Raw genomic sequence first — 22,875 nt, 5'->3', positions numbered from 1 at the left:
CTGCAATGCCGGCGAAACTGTCGTCTGCAGAGATGAATCTACGTGGTAGTAACCCCGGAAACCGCCACGCTGTATATGCGTGTATGTATTTTATTATGCTACCACTGTAATTTGAGGAATGTCATCATTGGTATTGATTTAGCCTGTGCCAAGAAGAATCACTTCAAAATAACTAGTAATGTTAACATTTTCATTCCAAAACTATTTCTTGAATATTAGGTACTATTTTATTAAATTTTGTAAACTACTTACAATTAAATACAAACATATATTTTTTAACAGGATGAACTTCCTTCACATGTATCCTAAGGATTGACATTTTCATTCATTCTTAAAAAGTCTTTCATTAGTTTTTCATATCTGCAAATTATGATATGGAAATGATATTCATGTGTAATGAAAATAACTTCAAGTGAGGTCCATTTAAAGAATACCGTATAAGCGTGTGTAAGAGGCGCACCCCTATTTTGAGCATCGAAGCTATGAAGAAAAAAATTTTGCTGCATTTTTTTATACTCTCGCGCGGTATTGCAGACGTACGCCTGGAATTTCGACAGTTATCGATGCTCTTTCAATACTAATTGAAGGAGGAAATTTTGATAACTGCGGTGGTAATAGCGGCATAAGAGGGAGTATAAAGAGTTCCAATCCCCTCTTCGCATACGCCGTTGCTCTACAATGCTTGTCCTATTCACGAACACTTTTGTTAAAATGCTCTCGCAGGAGTGTTGCAATAGAATTGCAGCTGTGAAAATTTTTAAGGCAAAACACGACAGGCACATAGCATTAACCTTCCCAAGAGCTTGGACAACAATCGGGGCAATCTCAGCGCCGTAGGATAATAACCACGTCGTAGATTTAATGGAGCCACACTCGGCCCTCCATCAGCCAATGCCTCTGCCGTTTTTTTTCCTTTCCGAGACCCCACAGGAAAATAGGAAAATATCAAGGGAACAATGGAAACGTGTTTCACCCCTACCCCGTCTCACCAACTGACCTTGATCGATCTCCCAGTTTCTGGAGGCCAAATGCTAGGTGAGTTATCTACTGAGCCCGAAGATATCTCGATAGCTTTCAATAATTGCTTGACACGCACGAGGTTCAAAAAAAGAAAGAGGTCTAACGCGGCGCATATCTGACAGAATTTAAGTTTTTAAGCTCTCATTGTTTGACACAAAGATTTATAGTTACAACAAGGCTACTAATATTCAAAATAGTCCAAACAGGAAGAAACAAGCGTAGCATAAGCGCATTCAAACAAGGCGAGACGGACTGGAAACTCGGGCAATGCAAACTGCGTATATCATATTGCTGCCCCTTCGCTTTGAAGGCAACGACGTCACATGCAAGATCGGACGTGTTCGTCCATTGCTCCTTCGCTCATAGCCTCGTTGCTTGAAATACGGAGGGGAGGGAGCGCGCTCCTTCCCCTCGACCTCTCCTTTAGCGCTCTTCACTTATAAGCATTTCCGATTTCTTCTGTCCACCATTTAGTCCAGCAATGAACACACTCGTTCGGATTTTTTAAACCGCAGGTTTTAACACCAATATAATTTTCAGTTGCAATAATCCTCATATTAGCGTCTGAAGATGATTTTTGGAAAATCAGGTCCTCAGTGTAATGAAAATTACTCAGCAAGACAGATATTGACAATTAACCAGGTATGTCCTTCAAAACTACGCGTTTCTCTATGTTTGATAAGTGATTACTTAATGCAGTATATTTGCCGCAGGATACCCACTCGTGGCAGTAAATTTAGCGGGCCCTCCGGAGCGAAAAACCCCGCGCGATCTTCCATGTTCACCTCTGGGGTACAGACGTGATGACATGATGCTTACAAAAAAAAGCAAACAGGAGCATTTTAAAAATACGTCACTAAGGGAGAAACTCCCCTGCCTGCCGCTTGTTTTTGACCCAGGGTTTCAGATGACTTACTCACGCTGAAAACCAAGGCCACTCAGTTCCCCTTGGACTTGCGACCGGTGAAGGGGAGGGGAGGAAGATAAGAAGTTTGTGTAAGAGGCGCACCCCCATTTTTGGCTGCAATTTCTGGGAAAAAAGGTGCGCCTCTTACACGCGCTTATACGGTATTACAAACAAAAATATCCTTAGCATTGCAACTATGGACGTACATTAACTTGAAATAACTGCAGCAATCAAAGAACAAATTGACAAAAGTGAAATTACTCTTGAAGACAGAATTCATTGCTTACATCAGCATAATAAGTTGTTTATGTTCACAAAATTACAACGTAATGAGATGAATAAAATTATGTCATTATTTTCCAAGATAACGTATAAAATATAGTTAGGTGAAAAAATAAGAATCAGATAGAATTACAGTAAACTCTCAATTATACGAAGCAGGATATTACAGCATTTTCGATAATACAAAAAGCCTATGGTAAATACATGGTGCTATTCAATAATACGAAACGTTTTGAAATTACGAACATCAGGCTCAGTCCTCAGGAGCATATGGCATTCCTTTGTACAAACTACGACGAAATATTTGTCAACAAAACCAGTTATTACCACGAAAGCAGCAAAAAAATCAGTGCTTCTGACTGTGGTGCATCAATGAGTGAAATCCTAACTGAAAGTGGAACTTTGGAGGGAAAGCGTTCGCCTAAAAACTTACGGTAGGAATCGAGGAGAAGTAGGAGTTAAGTAAACATATTCTGGCTGACACAATTTCCCTATTTGCGTGCATACTCGTAAACATCACCGCGACAGTACTTCTTAGTTTCACATGTGAGGAAGTCGCTCAGGGTATTTCTTATACTCCAACTTAAACACTACTAATTGAATCATGCCAAGAAATGCTGCAAGTCCATAAAATTGCACAAATTTAAATGTTTATGCCGATAAATAAGCGACTTTATGACACCACTTTCCAAATCTATACTTGGAAATATGAGGAAGGGAGAGAATTAAGTCACTCAAAGATAGAGAAAAAATATTTCTCATTTTTAAGTATTATTGTAGAGACAACGTTACATTTTGGAGGGGGGAAAAGTCAGGGAAAATACTTCGGTTATCAACGACTATTGAATCCCCTCCTTATTTAACTCCATGGCTTCAAAAATCCCTTCCCTGGACCACTTTTACTCAGCCACTAGTTACAAATACTCCTTAAAATGTCATCTGAATAATTCCCCATTGTCTAATCCATTGTGCCCTTCTTATGTTTAAAAATTTTGTTTTCTGTAAGTTTTTATTTATTGTGCTGTTGTTTGTTATCTTTTAGCTATTATTTATTCAAGTAACAGCCAATGTAAAATCCTTTGTGCCATTTTTGGTGGTGAAATAAAAAAATAAATAGACTAGATGGGGAAATGCAGTAAGGATATCACTGATGATATAATACTTAACACACAAGCCTATATTGAGGGCAAAATGGTTCCTCTATTGTCAATTTGCATGGGGATTTGATGATTCTGTGCATTAAATTTTTGCGTAACTACCTTGCTATCTATCCATGAGGGAGACGATGCCTGGCTGTCTTTCGTCCTGGAAGTGCTGAATCATAAGGTATGGGCTTGAACTAAATTCATGAGAGAATGTGCAAAGAGCTTCAGTCAGTGCCTAGTAAGTGTCTAAGCAGCAGTGGTGCAGAAGCAGTGGACATACGTGACAGCCGTGAAGACGAAGATGAAAGTGAGGAGGAGTATCTTAAGTATTGGCCTCTATTTACCACCAATTTATTTTACAGGCTACTCGCAATTAAGAGGCAATTCCAAGTCTAACCATGAACTTTCTTGTAGCCCTCCCGCCTGTTCCCCCATTCCGAGATATCTTTCTTTCCAAATCCTTTGTTTACTCTCTCCTACCGCCTTTTGCTAATCTTCCTGGCACCCAACTTACGCATCCCAAACCCCCCTCCACTAGCATTTCTCCCCTTCCCTAGCATTTCCCACCCCTCTCCGGGTACGGAGCTTGAGTGCATCGTAAAAAAACACGGCCCCCAAATGCAGTCTCAGGCAAAGCCGAAGGCCCTTTCCCCACCCTTCTTTCTCCTGCCCCCTTCACCCCTCATTCTGCTGACCACACTTCCTTCCTCTGGCAATCCCCATCCCACTCCTGTTTACCCTCATTGTCATTCACCCCACCCCCTTGGAATACTCTCTGACTTTGGAAGTGCATGGTTCTTCTCTACTGGCAACGGGGGTAAGTTTCTAGCTGGAGAGAGACTGGACAAGTATTTTCATCACCGGGGAAATGAAGAGGATTACTTTGTAAGGAAGTCCTTTGGAATACCATTAGATGTTACTTCCCGGAACTGGTCGAGCACTGCCTAAGGAACTCGTTTTTTCTATGGAACAGTTGCTGCTACAAACAGATGGAGAGTGCAGCGATGGGTTCACCACTATCACCAGTAGAGGCTAATCTCTTTACGGAGAAATTCGAAAAGGAGGCACTCGAATCCTGCAAAAAGAAGCCGAAGTTGTGGCTAAAATATGTGGACAACATGTTTGTCATCTGGCCCCATGGTGTACAGGAATTACAAGTGTTCCTTCGACACCTGAACTCACAGCATCATGGAATCCAATTTACTATGGACATGGAGAAGGAGCAGTCATTAAATTTTCAGGATGTCCTTGTGACCAAAAAAGACAACGGGGGACTCGGCCATGCTGTCTACAGAAAGCTTACACACACCGACCACTATCTAAACGCAGCATCTCACCATCATCGCAGTCAGAATTCCTCACTAGTGGCTGCATTGATAAACAGAGCATATAATATCTCTGATGATAACTCCCTCTCCACGGAGATAAAGCACCTCACTACGGCACTTCAGAAAAATGGATATCGGAGAGAATTGGTCCTTAGAAGAAACACGAAGGAAGAGGAAAAGTGATAGAAGGCCACCATAGAAAACCAGAGTGATGATGATGGAGAGGCAGAATCGTCAAGGAAGCTATAAGTCACCACCCCATTCATCGCTGGAACGTCAGAAAGGATCGCTGGAATATTAAAAAACCATGATGTGATACAATTGTGTGACCAAGATTAGTGACTTCCTCCCCGGGCCCAAGGACATCATTCCACAAGAACTATATGAGGGGGTATACAAGGTGCCTTGCTCCTGCGGAAAATCCTACATTGAGGAAACTTGCCGCTCCATGCATGTAAGGATTAAAGAACACCAAAGGGCAACCAAGAACAAACAGTTTCAACTCTCCGCCATCGCCGAACATGCATGGTCGGAACCTGACCACGACATCCAATTTGAGGAGAAGAAACTTTTAGTTAAGGAGTGCCGATACTTCCCTAGACAAATCAGGGAAGCAATAGAAATTCAAAAAACATCGTCGCATTTCAATAGAGAAGGTGAATACTTGCTTCACAGCGCCTGGAAAAGAGTCATTAAAGAGAGAGCCAATCAGAGAGAAGTGCCCAGTCAGACAGCCAATCACAGTGCAGCTCCCATCCAGCCTACGGTATATAAGAGAGGCAGAAACCAACAGCCGACACCTTCCACCTGAAGATGCTGGCAGGATAGCCAGCGAAACTGTTGTCTATAAACGAGATGATGCAGAAGAAAACCCTGAAGAAATGCAGAGATCAGACCATCGCCACGGAAACCTACGATCTCAGTTGGCTCATTTATCTCCATTAGGGTACTTGTTCCTTAATGAAGTGTGACAGTTATTGATGCTTTCTTCAAGAACAAAAGTTCGCCTATGGAACACCAGTTGAGCTCCTGAAGTTGCATAGACCATATGTGCTGACTACCAAGTTGAGCTTGTAGGCCCAGCACTCTATATGTACCATGTCTTCATTAAATGGTACCATTAATGCTTTGAAGCCCAAGCCCAAATATTCCTCGGGATGTATATTTTCTGCCACGGATCCGAGCCTGAGTAGAACTCAGGCTTTCGTTTATGACTCCGGGGAAAAATATAATGTGCGTATTTCCTGGGCCTGAACTATTTGGCCTCTTTCTATAGCTATCTGGTCTTCTTGTATGGCAGGTGCTGTCATTTAGTGGCTCCTAAATGTAATTTTCACGTTGGGAAATAATTTTCTAAAGAAACAATAAAAGCTCTGGGTTTCTCACAACCTGCACATGAAAATACCATGGGCTTCAAAGGGCTAAAGAGTCAACACATGTAAGCATATATATACGTACCTATAACATATTTTTTAGTATCCTGGATAAGTTTTGGATTTGAATGCTAACCCAATTGCTGCTCTTATCCATTTATTATTATTTCTGCTATTGTTCCTGTGTTGCACTGGCTGCAGTGGAAAAGGTAAATCTAAGTAAGTATGTACCTACATAATACTTAACTCTACACAAGCATTCATTAAAGTTTTCATTCGGAGATCTTTTACTGTTTATGTCTCTCCAATCTTCTTCATTAGGTATGCGAGATACAAAAATAATTCATATTATCAATAATGTAACGATGTAAGTTAAAAGAGCATACTGGGTTTAGGTTTTTTGACTGTGTGTGCTGCTTATACATATATTGTATATGTGGAATGCATAGCTGAATAATCTGATAACACTAGGTCAAATGATGTAATATGAATGTTTACTTGATTATAGTAAAAGAAAAATTTATGCAAAAGTGTTTCTGAGCCAGCTATAACTCTTGTAGGATTATTTACCAATAGTTTCACATGAGAGGACTGCAACACTTGCAAAAATTGTCTTTTTTAATTCCTATCCTACAATAAATTACAATTGAAGTCTCCAGCCAATGTAACTGTGGGCCTTCGATTTATTTATTAAAGTGTACGACAGATTATTTGAATTTTCCAATAAAATATTAAAGCAGCCAAAAGGGGATCCATACAATGATGAAATCATTTTCGGCATTGGTGTACTTTACAAAAAAGAGCAGTTCAGAATCTTGGTTATGCCTCTATGTTATCTATGTTATTACACCATAATATACTTTTAATAGGGATGGAAGGATCCAATTTTTTTTTTATTGGATCCTTGATTTTCTGAGCCGGATCATTGGATATTTTCTGGTCCAAATGCATTTTCAAATTCCGGCTATGAAACGAAGTTATTATTTAAGTTTCTTCCGGGTTCATGAAATCGAAGGAATACTTTTTAGATTCAAAAAAAAATTTAATATTTTTACTCATTAAAAATCATGTCTATAAGCTTTCAAATTGTTTTTTAAAACGATAAAATCTTTACACGCTCAGGATGTAAACTGATATGCTTGTGTTTGGACATGAAAATAGGTTTCAATCTTCAGATGAACCATTGACTGAATTTTAATACATATTCCTTACATAACTTTCCCTCAAACTTTGTCACTTTCTCATCCCATACTGACTTGTGTTTCACCCACAAATTCTTCAATGGCGGTGTGGTGGATTTTGCACTTCCTCACGATAGTTTCACGTCACAGTGCACACAAATGGTTCTCATTTTGTGAATGAAAATGTTTCCACATAGTAAAAGATATTTTTATCGGTATGTTGTTAAATTAAATTGCAGCTGCGCAATCTGCAAGACAATTAACAATGTTTAGAACAACATTAGCATCACATGCTAGGAGTTGCTGGAATAACGAGAAGACCGCTGAATGGGAGGAAGGGGTGGGCAGCAGTTGAGGGTAGGTGGAAGGGAAGGAGCATGATCCCTCCAATGTCTTTCAAGCAATGAGGCGATGAATGAGGGAGCCAAGGACAAACATGTCAGATGTTGCTATTTTGTGATGTCGTTGCCTTCAAAGCGAAGCCAGACAACCTATTTGATATATGAAGTTGGCATTTCCAGGCCGTGTCTTCTTGTTTGACGGTACTGATGCCACGCCTGTTTCTTTGAAAATTGTGCTGTGTGGACAATGTTGAATATTGGTATAGTGTATTTATAACTAAAAAAAACTTTGTTTCAATCAATTTGAGCTAATAGAAATCTAAATATGTTAGAAATGCAACACATTTGGTCTCATTCTTTTTTGAATTTCATGCACGTCATCCAATTGCCGAAAACTATCGAGACATCTTCGGGTCTATTAAGTCACTCACCTAGTATTTATTCTCCAGAAACAGAAAATTGAAGCAGGTAAGATGAAAAAGATCAGTTGGTGAGATGGGGTAGGGATGAAGCACGCTTCCATTATTGTCGTGTAGCTTGATATTTTCCTTTGGAGATAATGATTAGAGATAAGTGAAAATCGCACTTTCATTTTTATTTTATCGCACTTTCAATAACAGTTTATCGCATTTTGTAGCGTCTATTTATTTTATTTTCATAATGAGGTAGATGACAATAAAATGTGATGAAACACAGTTATATGACAAAATACACAATATTTTAAATAATTATGCTGTATAACAATAAGAAGTTAAGGAATAAGACATATAGTGGCGGAGGTGTAGCTTGCCCACGCCCACTTGTAGTTCGCGGCCTCGTAGAGTCCCAGCCAACTAGCAGTTGGCTAGTCGCTCACATGCTTTAAGCGGTGAGTGTCGGCAGAGCATTTAAACTGCGCTCAGCACAAAATGTACGAATTTTGCCTTCCAAATGGCAAATTTGCGTAAAAATATCATATAAGTCCAGTCATCGCATCTATGTTACATTTATTTGTGCACATCGCAATTATCGCATTTGTGATTTTCATGCATCTCTAGTAATGATTTATGGACTGTGTGGTCTCGGAAAGGAAAAAAAAATATCAGAGGCATGGGGTAATGGAGGGTCGAGGATGTTTTTTTTTTAACTGTGACATAGTCACTTTTGACGTGGTTGTTATCCTAGGGCGTTGAGATTCTTCCGATGGTTGTTCAATCTCTTTTTAAGAGTCACCTTATGTGCCTGTTATGTTTTGCCATAAAAATTTCCGTGGCTGAAATTCTTTTGTATAACCCCTACCAGAGCTTTTTAACAAAATGGTTCATGAGTAGTCCAAGCATCGCAGTGCAACGGTGCATGCGAAGGCTGGATAGTAAATCTTTCCACTCCCTCGTATGAGATACTGCATTCACTGAAGCATACATTTAAAATTACAGATCCACATCCAATGCCTTCAGCGAATGGATCCAAAGTATCCGATGCGGGCCTAGATCCACTGATATTTTGATCCAAGGTATCCGATCCGACCATCCCTAACTTTTAACAAAAATTGCAACACCTCCATTATGGTGATTGTTGCAACAAAAAGAATCACCAATAACATAGCCTGGTATTGATATGACAATTTATTTCATCCAATGTTCACTTAAAGAAATAAATTCACTTTCTCAATCTCAGCTAATGCTTCTAGTTCTGATACCAAATGATATTGATGACAGTATTATTTTACTTACTGTAGACACTGAAACCACAAGGATATAAGCAGCTGGTTCACCAGTGAAAATGAAAATGCAGTGCTACTTCACAATCCCACGTTCCAGCAAGTATCTTACAAATTAAATTAGTGGATGAAGATGATACTTCATACAATTTCCGTATGTTAAACATGTAATAAGGAACTACTATGTACTTTCCACACACATTTTTACTTACCCTGATCAATTTCAGCAACTATGTGTCATTTCCAGAGGGGGGACCAACTGCCTTATAACTTGATCAGCAAATTGCTAACAATTTAATACATAGTTTGTTTATAAACCTGATATCACTGGGAGAGTTCTCTCTATTTTGTGAATTGGCTTGTAAACTTGCTCTATACAATCAATCCCTAAGTGTAAGATATATTAAAAGAAGAAAGGCATCTTTAAAAATGTTCACAGTTCCTTCCAACTGTTGTTTTGATGTGAGGGGGAATTTTAAAAGTCTTAAAGGGGGTCTTCTTCTTCATCCTGCACCATCTGCCCTCGATCGGCTGCTGTTGCGCCTCCTCCCAAGCCTGCTAGCAAGTGAGTCCAGCTCTTTGTGTGCCTCTTGCTGGAAGGTCTGGTGAACAAACAGCAGACATTAGTGAGAGCCTCACTGTCACATGAGAGGCAGGCTATCCTCCTCCTGGTTGCTCAAGAAATGCCTCATCATGTGGTGGAAAATAAAAACTTAATTTTAAGAGCATTGTACAAGACTAGTGCGTTAAGAGACATATTTTCCAGATCCTGTTTGGATGCACATGCATATGTGGTGTGTTATTGAGAAGAGCAGAGGCTGTGTCACTGCGAGAGCACTTCCAGCAACACTGGAAATATGATGGGAGCCCACTCTTAAGCTCACTGCACTGGTAATGAAGATGAGGGAGCCTACATGTCTGAAATTCACAGGCGTTTAAATTACACAGCTCTTGGCCACTGAATTCATTCATGCAAACATGCATCAACCACCTTGACAATCAAATTAGAGAAAATGGCCACATCATAGCAAGAACAGAAGGTTATCAGAGTCACCCTTAAGGTGGACATAAAGACACAAGACAGACGAGTTTTTGTCTTGACCCATTCCTCTCACAAGGGCAGCATGCACGCAGCATGGCAAATGACCAGTTTAACATTGCAACAAGTGCACCATGTTTCACCGCAATGGTTACACCCTAGTTGTCTGACCCAAACTTAGTCATCCATATTTTCATGGCAGAGCTGAAACACCCTTCTTCCTGAGAGCAAGCTGGCTCAGTACATACGTATGTATATGATTAGCTCTTCTTCTAGTCACAGCCTAGAGGAGGTGGTGCCTCTCTCATGGACCAATGGGTGTGTGTTATGAGGGGAAAAGCCACCATTCGGGCCCACTGCAGCTACTCACTGCGCTTGAGGCCTTTTATTCTATAGTGCCTGATGAAACGGAGAATTGGACCCAGTGCTACTCTCTCTGGGCTTCTGCAACCTAAGCATTAGACTGAGGCAAGAGTCTGATGAAGCCACCAATGAAGCAACCCCCAGGTGGGACCAATCCCATTTCTTTTTCCTCAACTTTAATTGTAAAACTCCATTCAGAAGCGATATCAGCAGGTGGAGTCTTGCGACACACAGAATGTAAGCATTTCACACAAAATTGCACACAAATGGGTTTTCTCTGATTATAAGTAGTGGAACAAGCTGTAGATGGAGTGTGAGATCCAATGGTTGGTCAAACTTCCAGTTGTACCACATAGGTCATCATGCATAGAACAGACACACCAACTTTCTTGTCTCCAACTTCTCATTTTGCGAAATGGTGACATGCAGTGTGACCCACTGATGGATGTGTTAATATCGTCTACATTTACACACAACACCAAAAGTCTCAGTAAGCTTGTGGCACTTCACAAAAAACAGAAAAGAAGGTGTCCATTGCAGTGATTTTAGTTATGACTCCCACCCAGTATTTATTAAAGTCCTTTAATGTTCGGGGAATAAATGAATTCCTACATCCATCCATTTGGCAAAATATCACCAATTTTATTGTTCCTTGTGAGATTCTAAGATGATGTTCTTCGTGTCACTCAGAAAGGTATCTTCTATATTATTTCTACTGTGTAGATACCTTTTTCTCAACTTATACGCAACCAAACTCTACAAATGAGGTACTAAAATGCACAGAAATTATCAGAGAACATGCAACGGCATATCTTACTTCCTAAATATTGCTATTGTATCCTAAAATTGGTTTTTAAATAATTATAAAAAAAAACAAAACAAAAACCAGTAAATATTCCTGACGTTAACAGTGCACAAACTGATACATTTGTTTATTTGCAACAATATCTCGCATTCTTTAAATAACTTTTATCAAAATGTGGCTGATTCCACATTCAAATCTCCTGTTGATACATAAGTATGAGTAATCATGTGCGTTTAACAGAGGATAGTGTAATTACTTCCAATGTTGAGTTTAACACGTTCGCGGCTATTGTGAAATTTGCCGTTTCTTCCCCGTGGGCGTCAATTTTCATAAAAATTAAATCGATCCAATCATGTTAAAATTAATGCATACTTCTTTGGTATAGTTGAAAATGATGAATTGCAATAAATTTTGGAAAACCTATGCACCGATATTTAGTAATTAATTAATATCCTTTTGTGTATGCAACCACGCATTACACGTTTTATTTTCTTCTGTATTTATTTATTGTCACCTAAAATACCTTCAAAATGTACAAAATGGAAAAAATGAAATAATTTATACACTTACTCTTATTATAAGCCCAGAATGCAATATTTAGCTATTAATTAACCCCCTTTTGCATATGCAACAACGCATTACACGTTTTATTTTCTTCGATATTTATTTACTGTCACGTAAATACCTTCAAAAGGAACAAATAAGTCGTGCTCTTAGATATGAAAACGATGAAATAATTTATTTACTCTTCTTATAAGCCCAGAATGAAAGCATTCAATTAAAAATATCGGAAAAAAATCGGTATTTCATAGTTTTTTTGCAACTGTTTCGAATTTATCCTCTGAGCCTTCATTACACTCTTTCTATTTCACTGTGATGCCTTGCTTCGGTTTTATTGCTTTGGGAACAAAATACAGCGAGAGGAAATCATACATCCCGTTCCTATTGTCATCGTTAGATGTTCTATGCTTTCAGAAAGTCGCGAAAATGATTATCCCCAAAAGAACCGGGAAAACCTCTACCTTTGTGACGCTGGCGACCGACCGCTCAGTCCGTAGCACCCGATACGAAACAATGGCTTTCCCCTTCTCTCGCTTTTCGGGGTGGACGATCCATGGGATTTCGTAGAGACTCAAGACGGGCCTAACCGCACTTGTCCGGCACCTAGAAAAGGCTAGGGCTGAGGACATTCCGCACCCAACCTCACGCCTCCTAGGAGAGGGGTGGTGGTTGGGGCGGAACCTTTGAATCTATTATTTCCATTGTCTGCGGATAAGAAACCAAATTATTATTGGCATAGGTGAAGCTTTGCTTACAGTTTTATTGCAGGCGGACCCACTCGTGGGTGCAGTTATTATCGAAAGCTTACCCACAATTGGGTGTTGCGAGTAACCCTTAGGAGGCTAATCCCCCGACAGTTTTGTTTTTGGCTAATCTTGTGCGGCATCGCTTCTCACATAGTGGCCTTGTCGCAACAATGCAATCCACACGTCGAGTTTCAAATTAGTCGAGCCGAGCGGAGGGCCTTACATGTACAATGGTGACAAAATTTTCCTTGCAGTGAGAGAAGAACTTTCAGTCTTGGCTAATAAACAAGTGCCACTAGATATACGAGTCTAATTTGCTTGTTTTTTTGTGGAGAAGTGATATTTGTGTTATTAGTGGCAAAGGAAAATTAGAAGAGATGGCTGACTCAGATGCATCTCAATTTAGTTCTGACTCCAATGATTAATACATTCCATCCGATTTCGAAGAAGACAGTGAATCTTCATATTCAGAGGACGAAATTGGAGAAGACTCACCTGAAGAGGAAGAGCATGTCGCGTTATCAAGCTCCGATGAATGGGGAGACTGAACCAATCGTACAGATGGTACCTTGGAGAGGTCGATTACATTTTAGGCAGTACCAGCCTGGAAAGACTCATAAAAATGGAATAAAATGCTACAAACTGTGTAGCCCTGACTCATTCACGCATAATTTGCAAGTGTACTCTGGGAAAAGTGAAGTGCCAAACACGAAGGAGAAGGTTGGACATGGACACAAAGTTGTACTGCAACTGATGGAGGGACTTTTTGATGCTGAGTGGACATTGTACATCGATAATTTTTATACAAGTGTGGGCCTAGATGAATACCTTTTGGGTAGGGAAACCTATGTTTGTGGCACACTGCGTGCGAATGGGAAAGGTAATCCACCAGAGGTTCGTCAAAAAAAAGTTGAAAAAGGGGGAAATTATTGCAAGGCAAAATGGAAAAGGTGTTAGAATGATGAAATGGCAGGACAAAAGACCACTTATGATGATATCCTCTAATCCCGACCTTGGTGAGATTTTGCAACCAACCACGTCGAAATCTAAGCGAGGGGAAATAATGAAACCAAAAGCCATCACAGCTTACAATAGCGCGAAAAAAGGGGGTAGACATTTCTGACCAAATGTCTGCTTATTATAGTTGCATCAGACGATCTCTCAAGTGGTATAAGAAACTGGCATTAGAACTGCTTCTTGGGACATTCATGGTGAATTCATGGGCTTTATATAATAATTATGGCCAAAATAAAAAAAATGTAAATGCTGAATTTTCGAGAGAAAGTTTTTGATGGATTACTGAAAGAAGATGTCGTCTTTAGCGATGTGGCTAGGGGAGGTGTTCCAGCTTCGAAGAAGAGGAAGTCCTTGCACAACCTAAGTAAATATGAAGATACTGCAAGGATAAGTAGGAAGAGATGCCTCAATTGTTACGAGAGAATACGTAAAGAAAAGGGAACGAAAGAGGCAAGCAAGAGGGCAAAAAAAGTGAACACATTTTGTGAGGAATGTGATGGATACCCTACAATGTGCTTGGTTTGTTTCAACAAAATTCACCATTGAAATTGTCAAAGAAAATAAGTGAATATATTGAAAATAATGTAAATAAGTGATTAGGTATATTGAAAATAGTTTGAAATTATATTTGAGATTCGGTAAGTTTTCGTAGCGCTCCTTTGTATTCCCCATTTAGAAAATTGTTTCCATTGACCCAATTAGGATATCCGAACTGAAAATGACATTTATTGTAGTTTTGAAATGTTTTCCCCATTTTAGTTTTCGATCTACATAATTTTTCTGGTGTGTGCTACCCTCTAAATATCTACGGAAGTGGAACATCTTTGATATGTGAAAGCCATGTAATTGAAACGGTGAGTGTAGTAGTATTTCAACGTGTAATCAAGGAAGGTAATCGTCCTTCTTGTAGGGCCATCTTACAGTCTTATTGAAAACGAAAAACATTTCTAGCGATGCATAATGCCACGTAAATAGTAGGAATATTTTAGTTAACCTATCTTCGTTGTAAAATGTAAATAAAGCCAAACCAACGTGATTTATATTTCGATATACTTTTGATAGACGATGCAAAACATAAAATTTATGTCAAGAGATTGCCGTGTCATTAAAAATAATGGCTCAATAACGAATCAACTATATGTAGCTCTCGTCTACCTTCAATATGACTGCAATATTCTTTATTTTCTTTTATTACTGAATAAACTTCATAAAACTGCCTGTGGAATTGATATGATTGAGAACTTCGTACACAACACAACTAGAATTTTTTTAAACACCTGTAATCGACGGATAGGCAACCCGCAATGCAAGAATTACGTATTTCATAAAATTATGGAAGTTGATTACCGATGATCGAGTTCATTTGAATATCTTTCCGATTAGTTAACCCTTAGGTGCACGCACCTGCAAGTATAGCGCCAGTGCACGCAAGCGGCTTTTTTGCCGCACTTTTACATATTTGATTTTTCCAAATATACATTCAAATTTGAGGGTGTTTTAACGTATTTGGGCAACTTTTAATAAATAAAAGCACTTTAAATATTTTTTCCATTCATTTATAAACAAAAGTATGGCATACTTATATGCAAATTTCTTGATAAATACTTAGACAAATTTTTCTGAAGGAATTGCAGACGATAATCTAGACACTGTCATGCACTGAATTGTTGAGGCCTTTACTTTGTAGAATTCCATATTTAATGTTTGGAAGGAAGGAATTCCATATTTAATGTTTGGAAAACATTAGACACTGTCAAGTCAAAAAACACAAAAAAAAGGAAATGGATATGCCAAATGGTTAAATCATTCATAAAGATTATAAAAATAACAAACTTTATAAATAAAATTAATTTTTTCATCCTTATCGACGATCACTGTCTCTGTAATGACATTCGTGACATTTTTTGACGCAGGTGGAATGATCATTGCATATAAATCGAAAACATTTGTATATTTGCAGTTTTATAAATTTTATATTTTCCACGTTTAAAACAATCACCCGCCCAACATTGAGGTTCACATGTAGAAGCAGATACTTCAGGAATTTTCCCAAGTCTCATTGCTAGAAAAGCCTTTGTGTCTGCTGGAAGATTACCTTTTTACCCTGGACTTCAGATGTTCATCTACAAAGCTTAACGCGAGAGCTTCCATGAACTCCATTCTTGGTCTTCGATGGATTTTTTCAATATTATTAGCTACAAAAATCACGTGGTCGCTAAGAGTAGCCATATAAAAAAACCGGAGAAATTGTGATAGAGTCCACCTTCGTGTTCGTCTTGAAGGGGAGTAATTTACACACTTCTGGTTCACAGAATCGACACCTCCCTTGGTTGAGTTGTAGTTCAGGATCATTTCAGGTTTCGCAGTTTCTAGATCGATGTCCACATTGCAGTGCAACATAGAAAGCAGAATTTCACATTTGTTTGGTTTAGTGAAGTACAAAATAAGAGTGCAGGTATCCTGGAAACCAAGAAATGAAGTTCCAGCCTATCGAATTTTGCAGGGTAGAAACTCTCTGCCGATGTAAGTTTTTTTTTTTCACGGTACCTAAGAAAGTTAGACCATTTTATAGCAAATTATTGGCTACATCAAGGCTTAAATAGTAAGTTTTGCTGTTATTTTCCCATTCGAATTCCTGTATTCCCGTTGCTATCCCGAACGCTGTTCTGCAAACAACCAGGCCTGTTCCATCTGTTTTACAAGCTCTTTTCTAGCATCTGTCTAGCAACTTTTATTTACAGAGAGAGTGTTAATTCCAAATAAAGGTATTATTTCTACACGGGAAGTAGTGATGCAATTTCTGATTCTCGAGTACATATGAGATGCCAGTTTTCCTTCAATATACCATTTGGTATTCTCGACACTTTTTTCAATCACGTTCAGTGAAATCGTTTTCGGAAACAATGATGTTGGCCCTGGTGAAACACTGTCTTTAGCTTTTGTTTTGGTGTTAGCAAATTGTATCTAAGAGTTCAGCCAAAACGTTTAAACATTTCCGTTGAACTAGATAAACGTTGAAATTATGTGGGTGGGTAACAATATTATTATCATAACACTGCTAACTATAGCTGGAATGTAATGCGTCTTCAAAAACATTCTTCCTCCCCTTCACTTTCCTGTGAGAAATCAAAAAAATATTCTCCATATCGTGGTTGACCTGCCCTTCCCTCCCATCTTCATTATCAAGCTTTTGAAGCACTCGTTAGAACTCATGAGGGTAATAAATACGTTCTAACCTTAGAATATCATATACTCTACATTAGTCACCATCGACTCAATTTATTCACAATTCGATAAAATCATAATACAATTTACGCCCATAAGGAGGTTACGATTCCTAAATCTTTTTATAATACCTTTGCAGCATTATGTTCTTTTCCCGCAGGTAGATACACCAAGTGCCGACTCTTCGCCTTCAAACTCCAATGCATAATGCATTATAAAAAAACATGCATAACTTATTTTTCGGTCACTAGTAAAGTGTAAATAATGCATTTTTACACCAATGTAATTAATATTTGAGTATGAAGATGAAATTTTTAAATTACGACATGTGGTTTGAGGTTGAGATCAATTATATAAATAATAATAACAGCAAAATAATACTGCAAATGCTTACAAAAAATATAATAAATACGAAACAACATATTAACATATTATTGAAAATAGAATTATGCTTCCAAGTTTCCACGGTAGCGACAGATTATCAGAAATTCCTTAGTATCGTGTGAACGCCGTCTAGCGGCTAATCACCCGAAGTTGTCGTCGTTCTCACTTTGTAAGATTCTAACGCAATAGTTGGTCGTCACATTGACGCAAACATATGTTCTTGGTAGAGGGAAAAGTACAGAAATAGAATGCCAAAATGAACCACCAGTGATCCATGCGCAATAAAAGCGCTATTTCGAATTTTTGAAAAATGCGGCAAAATCCCCGCTTAGCGTGCACCTAAGGGTTAAACTAAAATTAAAAATATTTCACGCACAAATGCAAATACAACATCAAATACTGAATCTTTACATCATTGCCCGTCATTTAACTTGCTACCTTTCTCTAGGCAAAAAGTTCGGTTTGGCATCAGTAAAAAGTTTACTAAAAACACCTTCATGGGCGATGAAGAACGTAATAAGTCCGTCCACATGGGCGTACGTGGCCAGAAGCTCCTTTAATTCGCATGGGAAACGTGACCACCGGTGGGTCATGCCGCCCATAGAGCTTAGAAACGCATGACCCACCGGTGGGTCATGCCGCCCTGAACGTGTTTAAGAGGTCCTCTGACCTCAATTTGTACATGAACATTCCAATTAAATTTGTACATAAGACCCTTCCTTTTTTTTCTACATTTTAAAATTAGAAACGCGCCTATCCCTCAGTGGTCCTGCATTGAAAAGAGCGGGGGAAAGCCGCTGGGAGCGGGCGCAGCACGCTCGTCTATACTTACTAGCTCAAGCAACCTAAGCCAACCCTATAGACTCCAAGTGTTGAGCACCTCCTAGCCAAATTTCCGTAAAAGCTGTGCAGTGCTTTCTGTTCGCTTGTTGCAGACTTTGACGAATCATTCAGGTTATACGTATTTTATTAAGTTAACAGATCACATATGTTTACCGTTTATTCAGTCTACTTAAGTAGTATGTTCAGTCTAATATATATAAGTGCAAAATCACCAGCCATGACTCATCACCAGCCCTGAGGAAAGTCTCACAACAAAAAGTCGGCCCATGCAGACACTGACCCGGTTGGAAACCCGATAAGCTTTCATCCATGCTATTCACCGGGAAAAGCTCAGATACTGTTTCCTATGTATTTCCCAAGCTATCGTAACTCCAAGATATTTCACTTCGTCTGACACTTGCATGTTAATACTATGTACCTACAACATATCTATACTTGAGGATAGTTGAAACACCTCCACAAGAGAAGAGCTGCAATATGCATTTGATCGGATTTAGGTTTAGTCCACTCTAGTGCATTAAGGTTGGGTCGTTTAGGTCTGTCACAGTGTTCAATATGTTTGCAACAGACGACAGCAGCATCAGCAAAAAAATGCTGCATTTCTAAATATGTACTACAGCTGATTGAGTGGCAGAGGTCTTTTCCGTACATAATGAACAAAAGTGGGCCAAATGATTTCCTTTAAGAAGACAACAGATGTCACTTCAATACATCGGAAACAACTGCATCAAGAACTACTTTCTGCTCATGATCACTCAGACCGTGCCTTCCAGCATTCATGAAAGACGTCTCTTTATTTGACATCATTAACATCTCAAAGGCAGTGTCATTAAGACCAGTTGAGGAGTAAGAAAATTCACTGACTTTTGATTTACATTGTGGTATTCCATTATAAGTTTTCCTGGATATCACACAATTACTTACACCACTTATTTTTTACAGAGCGCGACCCGGATTTCAATGAATTATCATCTTCTTCAGGCACAAATTATGATTTTGAAAAAACTTATTATTTTGATTAAAAATCATAAGAGAAGATGATGATAATTCATTGAAACCAGGATCATTTTCTGTAAAAAATAAGTGGTTAAAGTAATTGTGTGATATCCAGGAAAACTTATGAGGAGTACGAGCTGGAGGGACAGCAGAGTACTTGTAAATTGAGCCATGATTACTCCACATCACCACAGCTCTCATCAATCAGCAGCTTCACACCAATCACAGCTGCTTCAAACTGCAGCAGTTGCTATAATGCTCAAGCTATACTAGGGTGGTATAAGGTGTAAGGGAAATTTTAATTTCATAACATCTGAAGGGAAACCCGCCCTAAAAGTTGTCTTAAATGGTCTAGAAATGATACTGCCAAAGTTTCAACTCAACATGATAAAGTTGACATCAGTCTCATTGAAGGTAAACTATGGAAAAAAGTAAGACATGTAATTAGCAAAAATTTAAGTTTTTCCTTCCTAAAATAAAAGCCATACGTCATAGAAACTTGACTCATTTTTAATTAAATGGTAAATTTTATTACCTTTGATTTGTTCAGTTCATCTTTTTGATAAAACTGATAGATTCGGCTTTATTTAGCATTAGGCAAGGTTGTTTCCCAAGTAGCCATGAATATAGGCTAAATATTGGTCCAATATTGGCCTTAGATTGGTATATCGGCCCCTCATTGCCATCATTCTGCCAATGTTGGTCCCATATTGGCAGCCTATATAGGACCGAAATCATCTGCCGATGTTATGTTATGAGTCAAAAATCTAAGTTCCAAAAGCATATTTTAAAATGCAATTCATGAAGTATGTAAACTATTAAACATTTGGTCAGGAATTTTTTTTACTCACTTTGGGCTTAACCATTTTTTGGCCTAGTGAGAAATTTTGTTATGAAACAAATATTGATAAAGCAGTAAAGTATCTTTTGTTTCAAAAACACTCTTTGAAATATGGTTTTAATCTTTTTTTAATCCATTTGAGCGATGGAATGTATTTGGTACTTCTCCCAGTGGTGAATATTACTCAAGCCATCAGTCCGCTTTTCCCATTCCTGAATGCCTATTTTCAAACTCCCGCTCGTAGTAATATACTATCGACCTACCAGCTACCATCGATCTAATCGTATATCGATTGCCATCGATAGAAAATGTCCACTATTTTGCTGTTTCCTGCCACCGCATGCCACATTTGCATCAACTTGCTTAATGACTACGAGTGTTACCTTAGAATGCAAAGTTATAGTGCTTTAATAACTTTGAGTGTTACTGTGACGCAAATCGAGTTGCAATCATGTACATTGAGCTGCGAATCAATGGTTATCTGACAGTGCGGTGTTTTGTTTAAATTCTGTGTACTTCTAGATCACTCGAAAGGGTTTCGACCGTTGAGATTCTTTTACTTGCTTCATCAGAACTGGGTGAGTAGATTTTTTTGTATTGAAATTCATACTAGGCAGCATTTATATCCATAATATTGTGAACCATTTTTACCTAGTGGACTTCTTGATTGTTTGTTGTCTGTGCAATTATCTTGTAGACTCGAGTTTAAACTTTAACAAGTAATCAGATATTATCATAGCGTTAAAACCAACACCTTACTTAATATCAAATCATATATTTACTGTGAACGTGCGATTCCTTCTAGCTAGAATCTGTACAATAGAGATGCAGTAGTCCATTGAGGAAATTCCTGCCTTGAGGCACAGCGCTTTCGCAGAAAACATGTTATGCGAAAATAATAAGGTTTTTATTTTATCCCAATGACTGTAACTAATTCCTACAGGAAATTTTAACAGGAAGGCAACCATTTCGCTCATGGTGCATGAGGCATAGTTGTTGAGAATAATTAAATTTAAAAACAACAGAATGCCAATTAGAATGCGCAGTAAAATTTTGAAATTTTGTAAACACGAAGAAAAACCTGATGGCTGCAGTGTGTTTAAGATTCATTTGGTGTCAAACTCTTTGAGTTTCCATAATTAAAACGCAAAAAACGTCCGAAAATTGCATTAAGAAATTGGTCAGTAGAAAAAAGTATCTAATTGATGACCTGAATCACTTAAAAATGCTATGATCTGTCTCAGAGTTATTTAAGATTAAGTCTGCAAGAGTTTGGCGTGGGCAAAACATATTCTAGAAATCCACTTGGTGGAAATGGTTCAAGATGGAATGAATATAAAATCTGGCTAATAGGAATTTTAATAATCTACTCATCTAGATGCTGCTGAAGCAAGTAAATAAGTTTGATACCCTCTCGAGGAATCTGGAAGGATTCTTTAAAAGGCAAATGGAAAGAGACGAACATCCTTTCTTCTCTTGTTTTATTCCAAGCAATCACAAGTAAGTGTCTGCTGGTATAAAGTTATTGTCATCGAAGCTGTTTCTTAGCTCACGAAATGTAATTTTGCTGTTCCACTTTTAATGGAGCAACTAGGAAAGTGTTAAACACATCCACTGATATGGATATTCAGGCCTGCATAAGCAAGATTTTGGCTGGTGCTAAAGACAGGGGAGACAGGCATGAAAGAAGACTGTCAAAAGCTCTGGTTCAGTAGTTTGGTTGTAGCAATAGAATGTTATTAAATATTACATTTACCTTAAAAGTGTTTTTTTATTCCTACTCCTTCATTATCATCATCAAATTAATCTCAGTCTCTGCTATGACTGCTATGTCATCAATTAATCGTAGCATACTAGTTCTTTATTCCTGGATATTAACACCCAAGGCCTTCCCCTTGATTTCATTGAAGGCCGTCTCGATGTAAATATTAAATATTGCGGGGGACAATGCATACCCTTTTATCAATCCTTTAGCTATTCTTGCTTCTGCACAGTTAGGTCCACATTTTATCATAACTATTTTGCTTTTATACAAGATGTGCACAGGTCTAAGATCACTGTAGAGAACTCCAATACCATTCATGACTCCAAATGCTATCATATTGATGTTTTATACTGGTTTTGGACACGTCTAGTTCAATTCACATTTGGCAGTCCAAATATAGGTCCAGCATTGGCTGAAGAAAGCAGATCAATCAATATTGGGTGAGCACCAGTGAACTGGGTAAATATAGGCTGCCAATATCGGCAATAAGACTGAAAACGTTATAATATGGACATTGGCCCTATATTGGCTACTAATATTGGTCCGGCAATGGCTGAAGAAACCGGAACAATATCGGTCCAATATTGGGTGAATGCCGGTACAGTGGGTAAATATAGTCTACCGATATCGGGACAATATAGGCTGCCAATATCGGCTAAAAAAAGGCAAAATGTTACATTTGGATATTGGCCCTATATTGGCAGACAATATAGGGCCGACATAAGAACACTGGCAGATGATATTGGTCCGACATAAGTCCAATATTGGGTGGCTACTTGGGTTTGAATTCTTGTATACCCTTCAGGATACTTAAAAGCCTAATTAATAGAGGTCCGTGAAAGTGGTTTTATTCTTTGCTAAAATTCGTTTAAAAACCATGTGATTTCGGTGTTATAGAAAATCTTGGCGGTATTATTATAATGATACAATTTTCCCACGTTTATCGGCGTTTTATTATTTTATGGCACAATTTCAAGAGTACTTATACTTTTATTAAGCATTTTACATAACATT

General features: G+C 38.4%; 1 protein-coding gene and 1 long non-coding RNA gene across 4 annotated transcripts in view; one reads left to right on the top strand and one right to left on the bottom strand.

Moving 5' to 3' along the window:
* Positions 1-22,875, bottom strand: part of LOC124162446 (centrosomal protein of 89 kDa) — an 83,622-nt gene that overhangs the window by 2,161 nt on the left and 58,586 nt on the right. For 2 of the 3 annotated variants that reach the window (XR_006865564.1, XR_006865565.1), the window contains exon 7: positions 9,489-9,878. Coding sequence is in view for 1 of the 3 variants with exons in the window: in XM_046538984.1 (XP_046394940.1) it covers positions 9,780-9,878 (99 nt within the window). In the remaining 2 variants the exon portion in view is untranslated. Of the gene's footprint in view, positions 1-9,166; positions 9,879-22,875 lie in introns of those variants that run through there. The other variant, XM_046538984.1, reaches the window with a different exon arrangement.
* Positions 20,145-21,859, top strand: LOC124162450. The gene is made up of 2 exons (XR_006865576.1): positions 20,145-20,674; positions 21,475-21,859. It is a non-coding gene; the product is annotated as an uncharacterized LOC124162450 (long non-coding RNA).

The sequence above is a fragment of the Ischnura elegans genome, chromosome 7 (assembly GCF_921293095.1).
Source record: "Ischnura elegans chromosome 7, ioIscEleg1.1, whole genome shotgun sequence".
Classification (NCBI taxonomy): Eukaryota; Metazoa; Arthropoda; class Insecta; order Odonata; family Coenagrionidae; genus Ischnura; species Ischnura elegans.
This window is presented reverse-complemented; position numbering and strand designations above follow the sequence as displayed.